This window comes from Dendrobates tinctorius, unplaced genomic scaffold (assembly GCF_039654945.1).
Source record: "Dendrobates tinctorius isolate UK_male_01 unplaced genomic scaffold, ASM3965494v1 ptg000105l, whole genome shotgun sequence".
NCBI classification, from domain to species: domain Eukaryota; kingdom Metazoa; phylum Chordata; class Amphibia; order Anura; family Dendrobatidae; genus Dendrobates; species Dendrobates tinctorius.
In genome coordinates, this window is record NW_027361773.1 from 2,176,274 (window position 1) to 2,192,955 (window position 16,682).

The following is a 16,682-nucleotide window of genomic DNA, read 5'->3' on the forward strand; positions in this document are numbered from 1 at the left end:
CCCCGCTAAAAAAAATGTTGAGATCAATGCAAAATTTAAGGGTGTCACACATTTACAAGGCCAGTACATTCCTCCATTACTGAGAAATCACAGTTTCGATTGATATGCAAATGAGACTGAAGGACTATACTGTAGTTGATCTTAAGTCTCTGTCACTCCAGCTCTATTCTCTGTGAAGCACCGCCTACTCTTTGACTGACAGATTCTATGCTGTTTGACTTCAGGCAAAGGAGCTGTGAGTCAAGCAGTAGGAGGCAGGGCTGGGTGGGGAATAGAGCTGGAGTGACAGAGGCTTCAGATCTACAGCCTCATTTTCATATCAAGTCAAACACTGATTTCTCAGTCCCGGCAGAACGGACTGCTTATGTAAAGGTGGACTTCTTTTGAAAGTCGCATAAAAATAGTTTGGGTGTTGGGTAATTCTTCTGAATAATTTAAAAGGAACCAATACTTTCTAGTTGACAAGCTGAAAAACATGTGCAATATTTGTTTGTTTTTTTGTTCTAGAGGAGATGAACATATTCTTGTTGCATCAACTCAATGCATATGCACATTTCTGAACTTGGCAAGATCTGCTATCCAGACAAAATGACCTTTATTCGGGATTTAAAGAATAACTACACAAGACCTTCATCCAATGTTCATGAGGGTGAGAACTGAAGGAGTTGGAAGAGATATATTTACAGAGTGTGTTAATGTATTCTGGCACATACCCTAGATACATTCTTTGCATTGGTGTTACTTAACTCCAGTACACTAGTGACCCCGACAGGTCATACTGCATTGCCAATTTAATTGGGGTCAATGCTTCACTAACTGCCACAGGTGTTCTCTCAGTAGGAAACCCTTAAAGTCTGAGCTGTTGGGGGGGATTTGAGAACTAAAGATTTTTCAAAAACAAAGGAAGAATATGGGGTACAATAATAAAATAACCATTATTTACCTATTCACTCATTTGGCTTAATTGCTACCCTTGTGTTGATCCTCATCACTCCTTTGGTGATGTCATGTCCATTATCCACAAGATCGATGCAGTCAACAATTTGCCTCAGCGGTGGCGCTAGCATTTATGCATAGTACATGACCACTGAGGCCAGTGATTGGCTGATGCAGTCATGTTACTGGCGGTTGTGATGTCATCACATCAGCACACTCACTGGGACCAGTGATCTTACATCGGATTCAATATGTAATGGTTGGCTTATTACTTAAAGACATTTCCTAGATAATCCTTTATGCTAAATAAAAATGTCCAATGAAAGATGAAAAGCATAAATCTCAGTGCTCCTGAGCAAGTACTACATTTAATAGGCCATCAGGATGGCTTTTATTTCAATCCTTACAGATCTCAATAAAAAATGCAGATCATAATGGACCGTGTAATAACACTGATTATATGGGAACTAATGACAACTAATGTAAACTGATGAATTGAGTTAATAGGATCAGTCAGCAAATCTGCCATGGTTATTTGAAAAAAAAAAAAAAAAACAATGGATAGACCAAATTATTCCACAAAAAAAACTCATTCAACTCCACATTCCTGAAGATGCCTCATGTCCTTACTAATCTTTACCTCCTTATAATATACAGCAGTACAATGACTTGTACTTGGCAGATATGTACTTGAGCTGGTCAAAAACCATCATCACTTTTCTATAACATGTTATCTAGAAATAAAAACAGAACTATCTTTACAAGCGAGAGGGAATTACAACAGTTTTCCTTGAGTGAAGAATTACATATAACAAGACAGACCTCCGGTATTGAGCATCCTTAGACACTGCATTCCCTTTTCTTCACTCATAGTTGAAGAACAACACACTTTAAATGCAAATCCCTCAATGCGATAACCCATAAGGCGAAGAAGGTGCAAGCGTATCTATGGTACTATCAGTAGTGACTTCTCTAGGCCCAAGTTGGACTTTTGGAGGGCCGTCTTAATTTTCTTTAATTTTGGCCAAAGTGCTTTCTTTGCTTGTGTTTCAGGAGCCAAATAAATATACAAATTGTAAGTTTGATATGAACATTTGTTACAAGTAGTCAAAAATGAACAAGACCTAAATAATCTTCTAAAAGTTATTTTATTTACTATGTACTAAAAAAATTACTTAATAAGAAGAATAGAATATTATAAGTACTGCTGACCTCATCCAAAAAAGCTGTTGCCAAAAGCAGTACATGGTCTTAAGGTACTGTCACACTAAGTGATATCGCTAGCTATATCGCTATAACTTGTGACGTTATAGCGATATTGCTAGCGACATCGCTGTGTCTGATACTTACCTACGACCCGCTCCCCCGCTAGTTATCGCTGATCGCACGAGAACGTCCAGGACTGTTTCTCGTTGTCAGCTTCCTGCGGCGCTTCCTGTGGAGAGATGAGCAACGAGCGTGGAGCCGGGCGGGAGGACGCAGGATTGCCTAGTGTGACAAGTAAATAGCGACCCCAGTCCCCAGCGATGTCGCTGGTGAGATCTGCCTGTGTGACAGCTCACTAGCGACCACTTAGCAATGCACCAGCGATCCTGACCGCGTCATATCGCTGGTCGGGATCGCTGGTACATCGCTAAGTGTGACAGTACCTTAATGATGCCTAAAGGCAAGATTTCAGTATGCACCCCCCCATGCTCTGTAAAGTTCAGCATTATAATGGTCAGTAAAACAAATGTAAATTCCTACTGAAGGGAAATGCTACTTATACCCACCACTGACACCAGCTTGGACACAGTATCCATTGAGCTTTTTTTTTAAACTTTTTTATTCAATAAATTTAATTCCAATCCCGGTTGCGTAAGAGACTGCCGGCTCCGACGATAGTCCTGGTTATTATCAATATGAAACATAGCTCATGCAATAAGCAAATATCATTTATAGCTATTTATGAGCTATTTATTACCTTCTCACTATATCTTCCTTACAATATTACAAATATTGTACTGTGTCTACAGAACAGTACATGAGTACCAGGAACAGCTGGTCATTAAAAACATCCGGTGTTCCCTCAAATTTGCCAGGCTGTTGTGTAGTAAATCAAAGCTCAGTTGATGATATTTATCTGTGAACCTGCTCATCATAAATATAAGCTTGAAAATCAGCGAGTGTGGGGGAGAATAATTTGTACCTTTTTCGGAAGTGAACAGCTGCAGGCAATACCACTGAATTTACTACACTTGGTATGGGAAAGTTAAAATGCTTCAATATTCGTGGTCTTGTCTGAGAACCGATGGTGAAAGGCCCTAGAAATAAGCTTATGGTTCACATTGAATACATACGTAAACACCTGCACAAGCTCTATGCAACTTCTCCCAATGCCAAGTAAGCAATTTAAGTAAAATCTAACAAATCGTATAATACCGGGCATCAGCTGCATTGCATTAGCTAGTCAACAGTGGCTATATTAAGACTATTTCCAATGCAACGGTAAGTTTTCATTCTTCAGTAAAGACCATGTGCAAATGTGTCAAGAATAACATATCCCATAATGTTTACTCAGGCCACATTGGAAAAAAAAAAATCAATACATATAGTTCTAGCAGAGCTCCATTTGTCAACTGGCCCAGCTCATCAATATGTCACTATTATAAGGGAGGCATATAGTACTGCACATAAACCTATAGAATTTAATTGACAAATATCATATTAGTGCGTGGCAACAAGAAAACCTTAACGATTCAGGTAATAAATTCCATTCTACTGCACATATATACATTATATATATATATATATATATATACTGCTCAAAGAAACAAAGGGAACACAAACAGCCTGTTGCAAATGGAATAGTGTTACCTTTATTTTTTTGAGTATATATATATATACATATGTATAATATGTATACATATATATATCTTATATATGGTATATATAAGAAATAAACCATTCCTTCATGCCTAAGGAAGTCTACACGAACAATAATTCTAATGTCACGAATATCGGTCATAAATGACTAAAAGGAAAGAGAAGTACGGCTGATTAGGGTGCTCAGACCAAAACAGACACTTGTTTTGGATGGAAAAGAAACTTCTTTACTTGGTCATTATGTCCTCACAAAGCTTTTCGGCGGTGAATCCGCCTTCACCCGGCAGCATAACCACGGCAGGTTAATGTACTTTGTTCCTAACCTCCTATAGTTGACCACCAGGTATCACACCAGGAGCGTCCCCTCCTCTCTCCTATTTTGTTTCTATAAATGACTAAAAGGTTCCTTCTTTGGGCAGCATGCATACTGTGCAATAACGAAAGGTTTTCGCCTTTTTTTTTTGCTATCGGCAGCATTTTGCAGATATAATAAGAAGACAAAGTGAAGTTAAATTCATCCATCAATAACCCAATAAAATCAGGCAATAACATAATTAATGTTGTATTTAAGCTATTCAGCATTAGGTAATGTGAAATAATATCGAGGCTGTGCATATGTGATATTATGAACTCTCAATGGCATTTCCAATGCTTGCTAGCAAGAATTTTTGTTAGGCTTTCATGCCTACCATTCTCAAGATTGCATAATATGGCTTTGTAAAAAAGAAAAATGGGACACAAAAATAGTCACATCTCATTTAATTGGCCTAATTCATAGTCAACATATTCTAAAAATAATTACTCTTTATACTTTGCTTGCTAACGATACAAAAAAAGGTCACATCCAAAGGCCTACGCTGATCTATCTAATGATCCATACCGCCGTCTACCTAGTACAAATTACATTTATCCAGATGACAACTACTGTCAACAGTGCTCATCCCACTGATGCCACAATTAATCCCTACTAAAACCTTTCGCTCATCAGCAGACGCACAGAACACTTATAATATAATGGCGTATTAAGATGTATTCTACTGCCACTTTATGAATGGAAATTGGTACAAACAATAACAAGCAGGTTACAACAATCGGAAAAACTGTGGACAAACTGAATAACTTTAATGATACGAACAAATTATTCCGGCTTCAAATATTGTCAGCACGGTTATGTGTCCAGATGACAAATGAAGCCTTGCTTCAAGCTATATATCTTCTAAGCTATTCGGATCATCAGCAAAGTGTAATGTTCACATTCACGTCAGGGCAACTTCTTTAGAGAGGTTTATTTTAGGTGACCACTGCGGTTTAAAGGCTACCAGTGTGAAGTCTATAGCATTAGGTATGTAATCCAATTATTCCTAAACTCATCAGGCTAGAAAAGAAAAAAAAAGTTCTGGCAGAAGTAGATGCTAGGAAATATTCTAGTCATGAGGAACTCTTACGTATATATTATAACAAAAACAAGTTGCATTTTTAAAATAAACTATTTATTTTTCTTTATGCATGTGTCATTAATGTGCTTTACCTCTTAATTAAAAATCAATATTAAAATTAAAAAAAATAAAGTTCAATAATAGAATGGTTTATAGATAGGTATATTGATACATATAATCATAGATTAGATACATAGATAGATAGATAGATAGATAGATAGATAGATAGATAGATCATATAGTGGAACTGCACCCGATAGCTAGGCTTTGGGGTGCAAGGCCTCCCAAACAAAGACCCAATTGTTATACTAATATAAAAGATGAAAAAGAGGCAGCACTCCAATGGACTGTGCAAAGAAAAAGCGGACTTTAATTAGCTCATTGGATTATCTCTTTTTCATTTTTTTTTAAATAGATAGATGATAGTAGACATATATAGATAGATGATAGCTAGATAGATAGATAGATAGATAGACAGACAGATAATGGCACTTGAATATCTTTGAACCCTTCATAATTTTACATATCTATGCATAAATTTAATCATATTTTCTCAAAAGTCCTAAAAGTAGATAAAGATAAGCAAATGAGTAAAAAAATGTTAGGCTATCATTTTTTTATTGAGACAAATGATCCACTATTGAACGTGTATAAGCGGCAAACATGCGCCAGTCTTTGCTTTCAGCATCTTGTGTAACCCTATGTATGTAAATGTTTTCGGTAATTGTTGAGTAGTCCTGCACATTGGCTTAGAGAATTTCTGGCCCATGCCTTTCTACAAAACAGCTTCAACTCTGTCATGTTGGTGGGTTTTCTTCCATGAGCTGCTCATTTTAGGTCCTTCCACAACATTTTTATGGAATTAAGGTCAGGACATTGACTTGGTCATTTCAAAACTTCAACTTCATTCTTAACCATTCTTTTGTAGAATGACTTTTGTGCTTTGAGTTGCTGTCTTGCTACATGAACCAAGTTCTCTTGAGTTTCACCTCATTGACAGCTATCTTGACATCTTCCTTTTAGAATTTGCTGGTGTAATTCAGAATTCATTGTTCCATCAATGGTGGGAAGCCGCTCTGGCCCAAATGCAACAAGACAGGACCAAATCACGATATACCACCACTATGTATTCATAAATGGTATGAGGTTTTTATACTCTATAGTGCTTTGTTTTCTCTCTCCAAACATAACACTTCTCATTAAAACCTAAAAGCTGTATTTTAGTCTCCTTTGTTCACAAAATATTGTTCCAACAGCCTTCTTTCAGATATTCTTTTAGGAGAACATTGGCTTATTCCTTGCAATCCTACCATGAACACCATTGTTACTCGGTGTTTTAACAATGGTTGACTAATGAACATTAACATTAGCTAATGTGAAAGAGTCCTTTAGTTGCTTAAAGATTTCCTTGGGTTCCTTTGTGACCTTGTGGATTATTGCTCTTTGGATGATCTTTGCTAGTCAACTATACATTAGAAGGATAAAAATTGTGATGAATTTCTTCCATTTGTACACAATCTGTCCAACTATTGTTTGGTGGAGTCCAAACTCTTTAGAGATGGGTTTGTAACCTTTTCCAGCATTTTATGCATCAACAAACTCGTCTTCTGAGATCCCCAGAAATCTCCTTTGCTCATGTCATGATAATCTTCCACAAACACGTATTGTGAAGATCAGTCTTTGACAGTTACATAAAACAGGTTACACACTCACATCTGATCATCATCCCACTCTAATCTCACCTTCAAATTATCTTCTAATTCTAATGATTTGCATACTTTTGCCACTCATTGACATAAGATATTGGATCATTATCTTCATTTATAAAAATGACAAACTCTAATATTTTTACTCATTTATTTTATTTGGTTCTCCTTAGCTACTTTTAGGACTTGTGTGCAAATGTGATATAGCGTTAGGTCAAATTTATGCAGAAATATGGGACACTTTGACGGGTTCTCAAACGTTCAAGCACCACTATAGATAGGTAGACAGATTGATAGATAGACAGATGGAGAAATAGACTGATAACTAAATAGATTGATAGAAGGAATCTGAATTTCCAAACTATTTAGAACTGCATTACTTTTTACATCTACTTCTATCACAAGTTCCGCCAAATGAAAATGTCAACTCTGCGACATTAGCATGTTGGTCACATTATGCAACACATTTCACATGAAATTGCATCTTAATAGTTTTAGCTCCATTGTTGCATGTCCTAATTACTTTGATCATTTACGTTAATGTTGCATAATGCTTTTCTCTCATGTGGCACATTAAAAGAGACCTGTCAGACCTTCATGCACCCTACTGGTATTTGCTTTTTTCATACAGAAGTCATAATGTCCCATGCCCACAGCAAATAGAATAAAATACCTAGAGACCCTTGTGGCTTGTCTCCTTTAATGCCAGTATGAAAAGTAATAAGTTTATTGATACCACCACTATCAATGTAATTTCCACAAGCTTTATATTAACTTGAACTTCTATCCTGTTTCTTTATTGCAGCAATTTTGTCACAAGTGTGTAAATGTCACTGGAAGCTCATTAAATCTTAATGCTTGTACTACAATAACATAGCTGTACACAGTAGCGGAAAAAAAACCAAAAAAACAACAACCCAAGTGATAAACAACATTTGAAGAATCCTGCCCAGAAAAAGACTGTTACAAATGATAATACTCATGCCATCTGACGTACACATTAAAGTACTGCGGCTATGAAGAACATTCTCTTTGCCAAAGGACTATAACGGTTTGGAGAATGATAACTGTTCTTAGAAGCTGTAAGGCATTGACAACACTGAAAGCCCCGTCTAACCAGTTTAGTAAGTCTGCAATGACGCTTTTTATTCTCTTTCCTTTAATGGCAGATTTATCAGTGTCATCTGCTAATGAGATGAAATGATGAAAATTGGAATAATGCAATGAAACAACCTAAGAAAAACACAAAGAAGGATTCATATACTCGCTTTGGTATAACTGACGCTGGTGGGCCATCCTAGTCGAAGACACATAAACTATCGGAGAAGGAACTTGCGTGCAAGTCGACATAACTCCTATTCTGGAACCTAAGGGAAGGTTATATTGCTGTGACCCAAAGGGAGGACCTCGAACTTCAGGCGCTTGTTGTTGTACAATATCTATTTCACTGGTGTAAGACCAGATGATGAACACACGGTGAAGTGTTACGGTGAAAGACAATACCCGTCATGACCTCCTGTTCACCTGCGTCTACCTCATGTGGGTCATTATTTATTCATTTAACCTTTTCATTACCAGCCCTCGCGTTCCGGCGCCTATATTGGACCTTTGATGACACTCTTTTGGAAAAACTTTCGACGCCTCTTCTGAGGCAAAAAATAGATTAGATCAGCGATTTCTGAACTTTTCACCCTTAGATGTGAAATAAAAAAAACCTAAAAGAAGACAAGCGGTTTAGTTTTCTGCCCTACTAACAGAATACTATGAATCAAGTTGGCCAGCAGATGAAAGGCTCGTGCTCCCCACCCCCCCTATAGCGCCACGGCTTAAACAATAGGCTAGTATCGAATCTCTTCCCTCAAAGGCTCCTCTTCTAATGTGCTTAGGAAAGCGGCTTCACCGGTGGGGAAAGTTTGCTGCCAGTAAAATTGATCATAAAACTCGGAATGGTCCTTCTTAGGCTTTGCACAGAGAGACGTAAAGATGAATCATGGCTGGCAGTTATTAGAACCTAGACGTGCTTTTATTTATAGATGCACTTTAACCCTACAAACTGGATTTTTATTTCTCTTCTGCGTAGATCTATGGTGAAGGGACGTACAAGTTGTTAGTAAACAGAGTAAAAGTTAACAGATGTGGATTTGCTCCAGTAAATACTTGTATTTATTTCTTTTGGCATGAAGCAATTTTTGGAAACAATTAAATATGTCGTGTAAATATTTCTTCCCACAAACATTAATGACCCAGGCGGGCGGCTGCCACATTCCGGCATAAATCCCTGTTTAGCTTCTCATATCCCACAGCCCAGCGCTCAGTGTCACTCCGAGTACAGTCACACATCCCATTCAAGTAGAACAGTGGGGAAGTAGCAGAGATTCTCAGCTTTCCACAAACATGACATGACTGGAGCAGGGGCTTTAATGGCATGTGCTGTCCTAATCTCTGTCCCCATAGCCAGTCACAGGGTGGGAGACCCAGCTCATGTCATTAGCCCTCATTAGTGCCCTCCACAAGAAGCAATGAGGAAATGTATGAGGGGAAAGGATGAATGCCATCATACCCATACACTGCTTCTCACCTCAGCACAGTCCAAGGCAGGAAAGCATGAAGAGATTCAAAGTGATTGCAGAATGACTCCCTACAAAAGTGTGCAGCCTGGAGGAAGCAGAGGCGCCCCCCGCATGAGGCATGGGTACTTACATTCTGTCAGAAACTAGCAAGCGGCTATCGACCATCATATCAGGCAGGAAATCCAGCTTGAATGAAGAAGTCATGGTGCTGCTGCTGCTGCTGCTGCTGCTCTGGCAAATAACAATGTTTCTCTGCTTGTCTGACTGAACAACAGTGCTGGCCACAAGACAGGCAGGGACAGGTGCAGGAGGCCTCCCCAAGGCAGCAGCAGCCAGAGCCGGCACTTGTCACATTCTCTCCCCCTCTTGTTTTCCTCCAATCCCTTCTGAAATCTACTGCTGAGGCAACTGTCTGTAGAGGACCAGGTGCTGGAAGGAGGGGCGGAGCTCCGGGCCTGCTGCAGCGCCTGTTAACCCCTGCGCGCACTGGAGCTCCAGTGCAGCCCCCCCCAGGCCGTGTGTGCATGTGGGGGCGCAAGGGCAGCAGCACTCGGGGAGAGGCTGAGAAAACACACAGGAACATACACTAGAAGTGAGGGGGAATAGTTGTATCCAATGGCTTCCTGTGCTTAGAAAACAGTGGCAGGATGAAATATTTTATATGACACTTATAAGTCTGTGTGTGTATATAAGCATACACAGCTGTGCGGTAACTATGCTCAGTGCATACATCATATCTAGTGCAGTCATAGATGGGGATTACTACAGACAGTACTTTCAATATGTGTATATATATATATGATTCACTATAGATAGATATAGAGAGAGAGATAGATATAGAGAAAGATAGATATGGGATATATAGATAGATATAGAGAGAGAGAGATAGATAGGTAATGGATAGATAGATAGATGATAGATAGATAAGATATAGAGAGATAGATATGGGATGGATAGATAGATCTATAGATAGATAGAGATAGATAGATAGATAGATAGATAGATAGATAGATAGATATAGACAGACTATATAAAGAGTAAATAACATAAGTAACACTAAAGTCCTTATTTTGGCTATGACATAATCTCCAAAAAGTAGAAAAAAAGATAGAAGATGGCAGCACTTGAGAATATTGCACACTATTTATACAGGTTATTATATATCTATATACAATGATATATATCTATCTGTCTATCTATCTATCTGTCTATCTATCTATCTATCCCATATCTATCTCATATCTATCTATCTATCTATCTATCTATCTATCTCATATCTATCTATCTATCTATCTATCTATCTATCTATCTCATATCTATCTATTTATCACATATCTATCTATCTATCTATCTATCACATATCTATCCATCTACCCATCTATCTATCCCTTATCTATTATCTATCTATGTATCTATCTATCTGTCTATCCCATATCTATCTATTATCTATTTATCTATCTATGTATCTATCTATCTATCAATCTATCACATATCTATCCATCTTCTATCTACCCATCTATCTATCTATCTACCCATCTATCCCATATCTATCTAATATCTATGTATCTATCTGTCTATCTAGTATCTATCCATCTATTGATCGATAGATACACACCCATACATGAGCATCCTTGAATATTACATATTTTCATGTGTTATGCATCTAACAACTACAAATGACCAATATTTATTGCTCTGTTTATCTGTAGACTCATACACTCGCCGTATATAGCAAAGTATATTAAGTATACGCCAGTGCCAGGTTTTGCATGGAAATATTGTATGCTTATACAGCCATCTATTGTTATTTGTCTCTTTCTCTCCATATGTCCTGGAGGTTGCTACCTGGCAAGTATTATTATTTCTATCTATACATTATATAGAGCCTTGTCATTCAATGCCTTTGGGTTATCATCTTGTTTCTTCTAAGCTTTGGAGCAGTCAGCATACTGGACACAATGATAACCCCGTGTACCTGTAAGAGCCCCCAGTGCAGCGTGACGTGTATGTTCCATATGTATGGCATCACACGGTTCTCACCCCTATTCTGCTATGAGGAGATTCTTCTGACATAGCTGTTTGCAGCCACATGAGGTAGTGCAAGTAGTGTTGTGCATGTGTCCTATTTTACCTGTATACAACAGTATATGTAACCATACTGGCAGCTACACTATTAAAAGGGTCTAATGGAATATAATGAGGCATATTCTATTTTATTATGGGACAATTTATGCAATTTGTCCAAATAGAAGTCAGTAAGGCACATTGTACAAAAAGGGTTAAAAGCACTCCCCAAAATTTACTTCAAAACACTTCCTTTGTGCCACCTAAAGCTACATTCACACATCCATGTGAATTTTACCATCCCTGAGAAACAGATCTTTTTTTCCTCATATGTTATCCCTATTGCCTCCCTGTGGCATTTTCCTGTTGCCTCCATTTTTTTCTCATCTGTTCTTTTTTTCAGTGAAGGAATGGGTTTCTTCCCAAGCTAATAAAAAAGCCCCTTGGAAGGTCAGATTTTTATCTAAATGTATCGCAAACAACAGATCTGTGAGGATGCCAAACGGAAGCAAATAGGAAGCCTCCTGATTTGTGTTTCACGGATCCCCATAGACGTGAATGTCCAGTGCTATCCATGAACACATGGACCTGCTCTGAGTCTCACAGATACCACATACGGAGCCATGTGTTTCACGGATATGTGTATAGATCTATGAAACTCTATGGGTTTGTGTGCTGAGGAAAAAACGGGTAGCACATGGACATGTCACTCCGATGTGTGACTGTAACCCAATGGACTCTGTCCACCCTAGCTACTGTAGTATGGATGTCTCAGATAAGAGATACAAGGGCATATGGAAATCAGGACCCTCCTATATAAGCCAGAATTGCAAACCGCTATGCCAGACCAGACCAATTTATGCATTCATTTGATTCCTAAGTTTCCCTTCCAGTGAGAACTATGGGGACAGCTTATTGCCTGGAGTAAGAGCATCTAAAGAGAAGAACACGTGTGCAGTACATGTGCTTTGCATTGGCATCATTGCATCTTCCTTTTTTAAGCTTACTGCACTGATTATCCAACCATAAGTCTTTTCTAACCTGTTTACCATCCCTACCTGTGTACTGCTCCATCACTACTGCCAGAGCGTCAGCTCTTGCTATCATCAGTGGTAACTCCTATCCATACATGAAGGACCTCCAGGGATCCATGTAAACCTTATTGGGAGCAGTGCATTGGAGTGTTGCCATGTAATATCTGTTGACTTTAGGGACACAATTTAGTAATCTATTCTCGGTGGAATTTTTTTTTTCCTTGGATCTGTTTCACATGTCCATGAAACCAGCCTTAAATGAGATCATTCAGAATGACCACTGGGTACCCTAATATGAGCCAACTGCCTCATAAATTCCTATGAAGCAGATAGTTCTGGTCAGGAGACCTGGCAGTTGGACTTGGTTTTTTAATGTGACCACACTCAGTGTTTATGGATGTGTGATACCAACCTTATGGTGGCCATCCATGATTCGCAGTCCAAGTATGGACCTGTCCACAGGTCTCCTGACCCAAACGTAACAGCCTTATAGACATATACAGTATGAGGATTTTGAGTTCAGGTAAGGAGACCCGTGTCCAGTTCATGCATCAATGGCTAAGTTCTCAGACCATGACACATGGATGAGTGCAACTGGCCTAAAGTGTATGGCAGAGGCTCATTTTAAGCCATGCAGATTACTTATCAATAAAAGTTCATTCACATCTCGCTGCAGCAATCCTGCATAGCTAAAATTTGACCTCTGCTCATTTTAAAAGGACTATTCTGAATCTAAAACAATATGGGTTAAGGGATATACATTTATATCCCGACAATTGTGCTCTAGTAAAGCTGAAATGATGCATCTTTGTTTCACTTGGCTTGGGTGCAATAAAACTACTGCCATGCTGGACTTTTGCGCCATTGATTTTTTAGATTTCTGTGACTCTTTGTGCAGTCATTAACCCAATGGAGGCCTGCACCTATCTTTATATATATAAAGGTTATGCAGGGGTTTGAGCAGGCGAGTATATACAGTGTCTAAAATATATATATGGAAAACTTAGGTCTTGCAATGCCTGCAACCGAGGAAAGAGATATAGCGCATCTGAACAACTATACTACATTTCTAATTGGAATGTTTTTTTTTTAAATAATTATGACACATCATGTCTATGACACATGAAAATGAGTCCCCTTGTCATTTGCAAATATCTTTTTCACAGTTTAACATTATATCGCACCTCCTCTGAGTCTGGAAATTCCCAGTACCTTTTACCGTTGAAGTTGAATGCAAAATAGATTTGGGATGAGTCAAGACACGGCTTCTAGGAATTGACTAACCACACAGGCCTTCTTCAAGACCATTATATTAACAGTCGTGATAGAGGTAAAATGAGTGACTTACCGTATTGTTACAATATTTGTCTTATTGAGCTATATCAGGTATTTGCCTTATTGAGATAAACTGTAGCGGATAAAAGAGTTGACAATACTTTTTTTCAAATACAAGAGGTGATGACAATACTTCGATTTCAAGACCTTCATTGCACTCCCATTCCTAACTATTTCATCCTGTATATGGTACAGATAAGAACAAGACATCACGCGTAATCCATTAATAACATTTCCGAGCAGTGTCCTGCTTACTACTGAAAGCTGACATTAGGATGATTGCTATCTGGTAATGTATCATTAAAAAAAATTCCAATATGAAATATATTAGTCCACATGTATTATTAAAACTGTACTGAAAGGATGGCTTGATGATTCAACTTGGTTTTGGCTGGAGATTTGCACTATTCCCTCCTTTCTTAAGGAGGATCGTGGAGTGTTCTCTGTTTCACAGATTTAAAGGGAGGGATTAATATTGTCCCTATAGATTAGTCATCTGTCTGGGTGTTAGTGACAGCTGCTGCAGCTGTGTTCCATATGACCCTTCATGCTTAGTACATAAAATATGACTTCCTTTCTGTGTGCATGTTATAATTAATGGGGAACACTACAGGGCTTATTCACTAATGTCTGTCAGGTGACCCCGAGCCCTAGTTTAATTCATAAATCTAGATTAGGTCCACCCCAAACATTATTCTGAGATTCAAATAGAAATTTGGAGAGTCCTACTTTTGCATGTTATATTCAGGTGTCATCCTAGTATAAAAATCTAATTTTCTTTAAAAAAAAAAATCTACCATTTCATTGCCTGTTTCAGGATTTTTTGAACCCTTAGGCTGTGTGTCCACGTAGCGATTTTTACGCGTTTTTGCAGCGATTTTCGGCGCGAAAACATTTAAAAATCGTGTGCAGAACGCCCCCATGCATTCCTATGGCATTCCGCACATGCTGTGCTAATGCTGCGCTTTTTTCCGCAGCGTAATCGCATCGCGGAAAAAATCGCAGCATGCTCATTCTTTTGTGTGGAATCGCAAAGAATTGCCGCGATTCCGCACCCAAAGGAATGCATGAGAATCGCTTACTTCCCGCATGTGGCTATGCCCACCATGCGGGAAGTTAAGCGTCTCATGTGCGGTTGGTACCCACGGTGTGGAGGAGAGGAGACTGTCCTCCAGGCCCTGGGTACCATACCCCTGTAAAAAAAAGAATAAAAAATAAAAAATTGGGGTATATTTACCTTCCGGCGTCACGCGCTGCATTCCCGGCCTAAGCGTTCCCAGTAATGCCTTGCGGCACGGACCAGTGATGACGTAGTCTCGCGTGACTCTAGCGGTCTCGCGAGATCGCTATAGCAACGCGAGACTATGTCATCACAGGTCTCGCAAGGCATTACTGGGAACGCTGTGGCCCGGGAATGCAGCGCGGGATGCCGGAAGGTAAATATACACCGATTTTTTTATTTTTTTTTTAGCATTTTAACATTCTCTCTTTTACTATTGATGCCGCATAGGCGGCCTCAATAGTAAAAAGCTGCTCACACTTGTCAAACACTATGTTTGACGAGTGTGACCAACCTGTCAATCACTTTCCAAGCGATGCTTCAAATCGCTTGGAAAGTGCTTGAATATCGCACACGAAAATCGAGGCAAAATCGCGATCATAATCGCGGTAAAATCGAGGTGAAATCGCGCGGAGAAAACCGTGCGATTTCTGGGAAGGAGTCCGGTTTTTGGTGTGCGTTTTAACACGCACCGTGGGCACATAGCCTAAATTTTCTTAGTCTTAGAATTCTTTCTGTCATTTGAGGCCAGCTCTCTAATGCTGTTCTACTTGAGTGATTTGAGACTACTGCAGCCAATCATTGGCCCAAGAGTCCTCACCAAAACGGGAAACAGGGAGCCTAAAGGAGGGAATCTGTGATAGATGCATGACTAGGGATGAGCGAACCCGTGAAAGTTCGGGTTCTGGTACATGACCCAAAATTTATTCTAAAGATGGGTACCAGAACTGTACCCAAACTTGAACCAGAACCAGAACCTTATTGAAAACAATGGTGAACCGACCTTTTGAGCTAGAAATTTTTTTCTGTCTCTCTCTGCAACAGAACTTCGAACATTGCAACAGACTACCGGGAGAAGTCCGTGTTTGGCATTTAGCAACGGACACTAACTGTCCGGTACGAACACCAAACTTTTGAGAACCTGTCAGCAGGAGGACCTGTCAGCAGGATTGTGCACAGTAACCTACAGACAGTGTCAGGTCGGTGCTGTTATACTGATTAAAATGATACTTGGGTTGTTGAAATCTGTCTTGTGGTTGTTGTTTAATCTTTATTTTCAGTTTTGAGTTAATGATATACTCGTGTTCCTGGGGGCCTGTGGGGGTGAGGGGGGTCTTTATGTGGTGCTCTGATTAGGTATTTATAATGCAGCCCACTGACAGGTCACTGATCCCTCACTGACCTGCCCCCTAGTTTACATAATGAATGTATTTATATATACTGCAAAAAAAAAAATCACCTCTATGTACACCGATAGCCACTTCTGCGCAGGCGCGGCGGGCACCATTTTAAAATAGATTTTTTTTATACTCCTCAGGTAAACCTGAAGCACATTTATTAACTACACAATAAACATGCGATTATGTTGTAGCACAGGTGTCATGGCTGGCATCTGCCTGCAGAATGGTTTTTTTTTTGCAGTATGTACAGATATTCATTATGTAAACTAGGGGCAG

The 16,682-nt window shown here is 39.1% G+C and overlaps 1 protein-coding gene across 27 annotated transcripts in view; it reads right to left on the reverse strand.

The window, feature by feature from the left end:
- The window catches only part of CELF2 (CUGBP Elav-like family member 2), a 654,777-nt gene that overhangs the window by 592,193 nt on the left and 45,902 nt on the right, over positions 1–16,682 (reverse strand). For 3 of the 27 annotated variants that reach the window (XM_073589018.1, XM_073589016.1, XM_073589011.1), the window contains exon 1: positions 9,644–9,941. The exons of 20 other annotated variants lie outside the window; for them this stretch is intronic. In XM_073589018.1, the coding sequence (XP_073445119.1) occupies positions 9,644–9,717 (74 nt within the window). In that variant the 5' untranslated portion in view covers positions 9,718–9,941. Of the gene's footprint in view, positions 1–9,643; positions 9,952–16,682 lie in introns of those variants that run through there. 4 more of the 27 variants (XM_073589005.1, XM_073589001.1, XM_073589021.1 and 1 more) reach the window with 4 other exon arrangements.